Source organism: Lactuca sativa, chromosome 7 (genome assembly GCF_002870075.4).
Source record: "Lactuca sativa cultivar Salinas chromosome 7, Lsat_Salinas_v11, whole genome shotgun sequence".
Lineage (NCBI taxonomy): Eukaryota > Viridiplantae > Streptophyta > Magnoliopsida > Asterales > Asteraceae > Lactuca > Lactuca sativa.
The window spans coordinates 109,937,121-109,946,145 of NC_056629.2; the positions used below are offsets into that span (position 1 = coordinate 109,937,121).

At 36.9% G+C, this 9,025-nt stretch overlaps 1 protein-coding gene across 1 annotated transcript; it reads left to right on the plus strand.

Annotated features, from left to right (window-relative positions):
• Positions 1–1,834: 1,834 nt before the first annotated feature.
• Positions 1,835–2,884, plus strand: LOC111905811 (non-specific lipid transfer protein GPI-anchored 20). Its single transcript, XM_023901537.3, has 3 exons — positions 1,835–2,236; positions 2,349–2,378; positions 2,512–2,884. The coding sequence occupies exons 1-3, from the start codon at positions 1,906–1,908 to the stop codon at positions 2,787–2,789; spliced, it is 639 nt and encodes a 212-aa protein (XP_023757305.1). The 5' UTR covers positions 1,835–1,905; the 3' UTR covers positions 2,790–2,884.
• The last annotated feature ends 6,141 nt before the right edge of the window (positions 2,885–9,025 follow it).

The window sequence follows — 9,025 nt, forward strand, 5'->3', positions numbered from 1 at the left end:
TGTTGAATGTGATAAAAATTGGGAAGTGATATACATGCACCTAAGATGATCAGGTTCGAAGACTAAGATACTAAGGGTTGCAATGTATGTATTTTTGATATTTTTTGTTTCTATGTAAAAGCACATTTTCATTCACAGTTTGTTTAAGTATGCTCTATTTTCTCTCGGTAGGTGTTGATAAGCTTGATAGACATTTATCAACAAGAAGCATATATGTCTTCGAGTGCACATCTAGTTTGGACAGCTCATATATATTGGGGTGATTCAAGTGAGCAACATGAACAAATTGATGGTTGTGGCAATGAGATTGATGTGAAAATGGGTATATATGTTGAACATCTTGTTCAGGTTGGATTCTAGTGTTAGTGGATGTAAATATGTAAAAATTCATCGGAAATTAATAAAAAGATTTCTTTATTTGGGTATATTAAGTGCAGGATTTGAAATGTAACAATAATTATCTTGGTATTGGGTTTATAGACTTAACAGAAAAATATATAACAATAAGTAAAAAGAGTAGTTGCATAAAATAGAACTGGGCTATATGATCGAACAAGATCTATTTTTGACTTGCATGATAGAACCCGATTGCATGGATGAGAACCGCGCTCTGTTGTCATATAGAATGCATTGTCTTCCATGAATAAAACTTGGTTTAATATAAGGTAACTGAGTTGTAATAGCTTAATAAGACCTGGTTGTAAAACCAGGATCTATTAGATTTCATTACAATATTTAACCGGGTCCTTTTTGCCTTTTTGTAGTAGTGGAACAAATCCATTACAAGTTGACACAACAATAATTATGAACTTTAAAGAGTAATCTATCACTTTCTTCCACTAAATTCTGGCCATTTCAACACAAAAATACTTGTTATGAAAATCAAGTATTACAAGCTTTCAATGAAATGTAAAGTAATTATGAATCGTCAACCTCACATCTCATATCTTTTGAAGGCTCAACAAGAAAAAGTCTTAGAATCACATTTTTTTTTTCTAGCCACAAATGTGAGACATTGAAAAGTTGGCACTTTGTAAACGACTCATTAAATTAACATATTCAACCTCTCCCAAGAGTTCACATTTTTAACGCCCTATGTTATTTCCTATGAGTACTATGTAATTCAAGTATAATATTAGAAGCAGCCCTATTATTTCCTTGTGTGGCCTGTTTGTACGACTGTGAATTGTGAATCTATTTTTTTCTTGTACTTAAACAACGATTACACCTTTGTATGAAACTATGACTTCAACATATGGCAGGCTGCATATATATTTTCTTACATCAAAATTACTTGGTATTACTTTTTCTACTCATCTTTTGTGCATGATGTGAACACATGGTTGCTTGTTTTCATTTTTCATTGATTTTCGCCTAATAGAATTTCTTCACCAAATTAACAACTGATTTTTGCAATAGAAAAGTTGACTTCTATAATATTATTTGGAAAATCAATTTGAACTAAAATTTTGACTTTCAAAAACACTTTGTTTTATTTGTGAGTTTTGTAATTTAAAAGTTTATATGATTTTATTTTGAAGTTTTGGACTTTCGGTCAGAACACGACATATGCTTTATAAAAATTATAAGGCATGATCCTATTATGATCCGTAAGATTTATTTAGTTTTGTTTTTTAAATAAATTACCGGTTTTAGGTGGCTTACCAAATCTAACGAACCAATAATTTAATTCGACCAATTCTCCAGTTGCAAAATCCATGTAATAAAAAAGTCAAAAGCTTTGATCATTAAAGACACATAATTGTTGAAGTTAGTTGAACTACATAACCACCTTCTCACTCAGTTCAAAATTCTTCCATCTATAAATTTCTTTGTTTTCCTTAACCCTATCAATACAACCTGCTTCAGGCATCTCCAGCTACAAACCAAAACTTGATCCTAAATATGGCTTTCCGATGGTTAGTTGTGACCTTAGCTGTGGCATTATGTTGTGTGGTGGTACCTGTTTACAGTCAAATTAGCACTCCATGCACCCCATCGATGATAACTACCTTTACTCCATGTTTGAACTTCATAACCAATAGCACCACAAACGGAAGTTCTACACCGACCTCCGATTGCTGCAATTCTCTCAAATCCATCACAAGCAGTGGCACAGATTGTCTCTGCCTAATTGTTACAGGCAGCGTACCCTTCCAAATTCCCATCAACCAGACCCTTGCCATCTCTCTGCCCCGTGCCTGTCGCATGCCGGGTGTGCCTCTTCAGTGTAAAGGTTGGTAGATTGATACAACAACATTTTTTTTTTCAACAAAAGTATGTTTGTATAAGAAGAATCTGTCTGTGATTTTTTCTTACCATTTATGTGTTCATTTCAAAATTTGCAGCTGCTGCAGCAGCTCCTATTCCTTCGGCAGGTAATAATCATTTTAATGTTCTCTTGAATGGCTTCTTTTACGCTTGTGTATCAACCCATTCAGATTCAGAATCGTTATAAAATGGTAGTGAGATAGGCTATATAATACTTGTTGCTTGTTTTGAAATGCATAGGGCCAGCTCCATCTCCAGGAAGTACTTCTACTGTACCAGAGACGATCACACCAACCTCAGCACCTGAATCAAAAACAACACCAACTTTGGCACCACAATCTGATATGACACCGGACTTATCACCACCATCTACCAGTGTGGATTCTGGAATACCCACTACCAATCAAGGGAGCCGTCCCACCGTAACACCTTCAGCTGCTGCTTCCAGTTATGTCTATTCACCATTTATTCTAGCTGGGACTGGAGTAACCTTCATAGGGTATTTCTTGTTGTTCTAGAGCCAAGATTTCTTATGTAATCACGTTCATATGGTTTATGATTACACTGTATTTAAAATTATTCGTTGAGTAATAATTTATATATTGTTTTATCATTTCATTATATTTATGATACTTGTTGAAGGAGTGAGGTAAAATAATAGCAAAAAAAAAAAAAAAAAAAAAAAATTCAATCCCAAATCATCTCTAATCTCTAAATATTATTAAAAGAGAACCTTAAATTCTAAAATTAAGAAACAAGGACCCTTGATTATATTTCATTCCTTACATCTCCACTTTTGGATTATTTTGATGACATCATCCTAGACCAAAATACGTTTTGCTGACATATCGACCAAAATACGCACGGTAACTTCCTTTTACTTTTCATTCCTAATCCTAATTTCATTATAATCAAGAGCGTATATCGACATGTAGTCATTTTCTTCTTCTTTTTTTTTTCTCTCTCTCTCTCTAATCCATCAATGAATGTAGCTGTGATCGATTGGAAGGATTCGAAGTTTGAAAAGGACATACTTTATGAAGACATTAATGCTCCTCAATGGATTGATTTCTCCGGTCATGATCCTCCTGTTGATGATGAAGCTCAGGGTATTCACAAAGCACCGTTGAATTTTAGGGTTTTGTTTCTAGGGTTCCTTTCTTCTTTCTTTTCTTTTCTGGGTTTCTTGATGTATTGAGTGATGTCAATGGCAACACACAATCAGAAGGCTTCTGGAATGATGTCGTCACTTGCAAAGCTACAGGTGTCGAAGAATGTCGTTGGCATGATCGTATTTCCCTTCCCAAATTAACAGTCCAATAATTGTCATTCTTACTATACTTCCGCAATCAGATTACTCGTCACCCCTCGCTCACCCACAAAATCATTCTTACAGACGTTTGCACCCGAAATTGTGTCACACATCTTAACATACTACGCCCAAATGATCCATATATACACATGCATTGTCACACCCAAAACCTGAACGGCGGATTCGTTCGGGGGTGGCGGCGTCATGTATAATATCACAACAATGCAAAGTAGTAAACAAACAACAACATCATCCATTGCATTAATAATGTAATTTCATACAAGTGTGTTCTGTCAAGTTATATAGACACCAAAAAGTACATCAAAATAAAAGAGGAGTCTTGAACAAGCTCCATCTTCTCAAAAACCTGGCACCGGTACCTGTCTATTGGTGACCTGAGAATACAAGTTATTTTGAAAGCGAGTATCAGCTTTAAAGCTGGTGAGATCATAAGTATATTAGTGTCTGAGTTTGTATGAAAGCTTTTGTAAGATGTTTGTAAGTTGTAATGTATAAGTTTTGTAAAGTTTGTATTTGTTTGAACACTCCTAGAAAACCCTATGTTTCCTACTAACAGTAGCCTTCTACCAAGGCATCTAGTAACTGTGTGTGTCTCTTGTAAGAGTGTGTATTTTCCTAAATCCTACTATCATTAACCAAAAATATAGTTTTTACATTACCGTGCATCGTGTGAATGCTCACGAAGTGAATGTAATGGGAAAAATATTATAGTACTGTAGTGTTGTATTAAGTAACTACTGCTGTACTAACTACCTTAAACCAATTGTTATTTAAAGTACCATGTGATCGGCTTGTACCCTGCTACCGACTCAATAGTAAAACGACGATGTAAGACGCCGTAAGAAATGACATTTGGCACCCGTAGACTTGCAAGTCCCACTGTAGCGAACAACAAAGTGTAGGATAGTCAATCCAGTATAGATCTATATGCAAACTCATACGCTCCCCAATTAAGGAGATTTTGGATACAAAAATGGTCATGGCAGGTAGTGCCATGACCCGTTTAATGGCTCACATAACTGAATATAATGCATATGTAATGTATGTGCTAGCTGTATTGTGTGTTCTTCCTCTGTCTAGCCTGTATGTTTGTTTCTCATCACTATGTATCATGTTTGCTTCTCATCACTATGTATTATGTTTGTTTCTCATTACTATGTATTATGTTTGTTTCTCATCACTATAAGTTATGGCTCGTGTATGAACTGACTCTTTGTATGATTCATTGTGTGACAACCCAAATTTATTTCCGTTACATAATCCCGTTTTCACTAACGGAATTCGTCGTTATATATAAATTTCTGTAATATTTGGAGTCGTCAATAAATAAATATCTATTTATTTATATTTTCTTGACATTATCATTTTAGTATAAGTAAATATAACTTGTAAGTGTTAACCCCGTTTAACAAAATAAAGTTATATTACTTTTCAACCACTTCACCCGGGTAAAAAGTTTAAACCCCGTTAAACTTGAGCATCGGGTAGTCGGGTACCGGGTGCAATTCCCGAGGCATATTTAACGAAATTGAATGCCACTCTACACCCTTTTACCACCCCAAGCATACACTCTCTCACTACTTTCTCTCTCTAGACCCGATTCCGACTCCAAAACTGCGAATTCCGGCTTCCAAACGTAAGAGTTTCTTCCCTAACTTGTTCTAAAACATGCATCAATGTGTTTGTAACTCAAAAATTGTGTGAATGAGTCATGATCAAGGAGTTTACGGCCTAAGAAGCTCCTTAGGCCGTAAACACCCTAAAGATGGCCAAAAGTCCCCATTTTTCTTCTTTTAAGCTTGGATACTAGTTAGGGGTTATACCTAGGAGCCTTTGATCATCAAAACCATAATTTTTAGGGCACTAAAAAGGGTTTACGGCCCAAGCACATGCTTAGGCCGTAAACACCCTTTTTCCATGTTAAAAGTCCCAAAAACCCTTCCAAAGCATGTTTGGACTTAAGATGCAACCTAGGGGACTTCCAATTCGAGTTTAGGCCAAGTAAAACACCATGTTTGAGGGGTAAACTAGAGTTTATGGCCCAAGCATATGCTTAGACCGTAAACTCCCCCAAACCTAGCCAAAATGATGTTTTAAGCCCCTAAACACCCTTATACCTTCACTAGAAATCAATGGAAATGGAATAAGGGCCTTAACATCATGAAATGGGGAGTGAACAAGAGTTCACGGCCAAGCCATGAGGCTTATGGCCGTAAACTCCCAAGGAGTGGCCTTTGGGCCGTAAACTCCAAGGGAGTAAACTCATGAGCCCCTTGTTACCCCCTTTGGCCTTGTAATTTGCCCTAGAACCACCACCTCTTGCATGTGAGACTAGATAGCATTCAAAAACTCCTCTCCCATGAGTTTACGACCATAAACTCATGGGGGATAAGGCCTCCCAACCGTAAACTCACATAGGGTGGGTTTTGGGAGAGTAAACTCCAATGTGAGGTCACACACTCCTTCCCTACAACTCATTGACCTTCTAGTACTCAACCATTAGGCCTTTAATCAAGCTTGAATGTTTAAATTCTTTAAATAGAATATAAGTCACTAATTACTTTCAAAACACTTATCCCACATGTTAATAGGGTCTTAAAGGTGTACAAGTCTCTATTTGGTATAAAACGCTCAACCGACACTTTCACCCGATTTACTCGGTTTCAGGTGAGTTCATACCCCTTTAATGAACCTTTCAAATGTTTTTATATGTTTCAAGAGGGGGGGGGGATACAAGTCAAATATACATGTTTATGGAAATTAATCACATGTGATTCACTATCCGTAGTTCAAATCACATGTGATTTACCACTATGTTTTATAAAAGGATTTTCGTTTTCAAAACTATTTTGGATTAATAAACTATTTTCTAAATGTTCCTTTTTGACAAGATTTTTATTAAATAAATTCCTCGTAAAATGTAACCACACTAATATATTTATATAAGTAATACTTGAAAGACTTAGGACCGATAGCTCGCCCTATTTCCTGTTCTTGTTTGATTGTGGGCTTAGGGTAGTTGTTATCCGTCCGACTGTCATTGACTTCTTAATTATATATCATATATACTAGTGTTGGATACGAGTATTTTCATTTCATTCGATGTTTAAACCACTAAATTGACAAGAACCATATACACTAAGTTAACTATAATAGGTATAGTTAAAGCCACTATTGCTCGTTATAGCTACTACTCTACCCTCTATAATACACCCTATTACGATACTATATACTAATAAGAGAGCACACTACGAGTTATACAAAAGACTACTACACTATAATACAAGAGAAAGCACTAATCAGGAGATAACACACTAACTTACTATGAGATACTCTATATGTACGCACTACGCCCAGAGTTTTCCGCCAGGAGAACGACGCTACATGTATAGATCTATACGGGGAGGACACTATTACTTCCCGACTATTAACTTCAGTCCGAGCTGTGCACGCCCAGGGATGCCGCTACTTCACTACATTGTGCATGACCGAGAAGGTCATGGGGTCCGCTATTATACACACTATTGGTATCATACAAGGAATACACTATAACCACACTAAAACACAAAACTAAAGGCTAAGTTAATATCCCGAAGTAAACAAGTATTTAACACTAAAGAAAGTTTGCACCACTATTATTGACTTCAGGCATAATCTACCGTATTGCATTACTTATTGGAAATTCACTATTATACTTTTACAATAAATGGTTTTCAAAGATGAAAATGACATGTTTCTTAAAGGTTTTCACTTACAATGTATTTCTGGAAAATATAGGATTTTGTAGGATTTTCTTCTACTAATGAATGTAAAATTGCAACTTTTCATACTATCGGTTCTAATGCTTTTTATACAAAAACTTACACTAAACTCTTATGAACTCACTAACTTTATGCTGATATTCGTTTTCAAAATAACTTGTATCCTCAGGTCAAAGATAGACAGATACAGGTGCAGCATTTTGGAGAAGGTGGAGCATACAAGATCCATCTCTTATTTTTGTATTACTTTTGGTGTTTGCTAAACATTACAAAACACACATGTAATTAAACTCACTATGTAATGCAATGGTTGTATGTTTCTTGTTTTTACTATTATGCAATTGTAATGATACTGTACATGACGTCCTCCACCCCGAAATGTATTCCGCCGTTATCGGTTTTGGGGTGTGACAGATTCGTATCAGAGCATTGTTTATAGTGAATCAAGTATATCAACCTATAAAAGATATACGAACTATAAACGCTTCGGGACTAAAACACTCTGACCAAGAATATATACTGTTAAGTATCAAAAAGGTTTAACTAAGTATATATATACACACATCACTATAAAACACAGAAGTCAGTATCACCCTAGAACAGAACAAAAGTATTAAGATTGTTGGATAGCACAATTGGGCTTAGAGACATATAGTCACATTTGGGGGGATGTAGCCTGATCAACTATGTTTTCCTGGAAGTGACTAGCATGTGCCTAAGCTTGGTTGTGGTGTTGCAACAAGTCTAAAAACTTACCAACACTACCACAATAACGTTACCATAAGAATACTATAGGAGTATTCTGTATCTCTAAAACACACGTATGTGATAATAAAAAGGGTCGTTACTGGTAGGACAATAGTTGCTAAGTGGATACACCACGGTTACATGTGACTAGGGCGCTATAGACTCAGAATCGGTAGCCTTTGCTTCATTCCCTATTCTTGTTTGATTGGGGGTCTGAAGTTAGGGTTGCTTATTCGAAGGACTATCTTGCTTCGGCTACGTGTAATCGGTATGCACTACGCAAGTATTGGGTCGACTAATAACGATTCATCTTATAAGTATCTTAGAGTAGTACGTCTATTAACCTTTCCTTTCCCCTTTCTCGCGTAGATAGCATGGCTGGCTTCCACCATCTCGGTGATCCGTACTATCCAAACCAGGCAATGGAGGATGGCTCAAGGAGGAGTCAGACGATGATCACCTGATCCCTTTGGATGATCATCATGCTGAAGGTTACTCGCATAGCTCCAGCTCTGAACCAGAAGTTAACAACCAACCTCCTGAAGCTCCAAACCCCAACCCCCGTCCGGCATTTCAGGGTCCCACTCCTATGTGGGCCATATCCTTGCACCGATGGATCGAGGAGCAGGGCCAACCCTTACCTTACAATGGAGACTGAAGCTTCTACAACATAAGATAATGGGGATCAGCAGACCGGGTTCTTCCCATCATGATCTGAAGGATTGCCAGGAATGTCGAGCAGGGTCAAGCTGCTATTGGTCGAGTTGTAGAAGTGGATGCCAAGTCAAATCTCAACACGGTTCGCATCCGCCAACTTGAAGAAGCCATGTACAGGACAAGGAGGACCAACGAGGCTCTGCAGCATCAGCTGGCTGCATCCCAAGCCGAAGTTAGGGAACTCCGAGCACGCCAA

Coding starts and splice junctions, on each gene's coding strand:
- LOC111905811 (XM_023901537.3), top strand. CDS start 1,906: ATGGCTTTCCGATGGTTAGTTGTGACCTTAGCTGTGGCATTATGTTGT. Junction 2,237..2,348: donor TGTGCCTCTTCAGTGTAAAG/GTTGGTAGATTG, acceptor CAAAATTTGCAG/CTGCTGCAGCAGCTCCTATT. Junction 2,379..2,511: donor AGCTCCTATTCCTTCGGCAG/GTAATAATCATT, acceptor TGAAATGCATAG/GGCCAGCTCCATCTCCAGGA.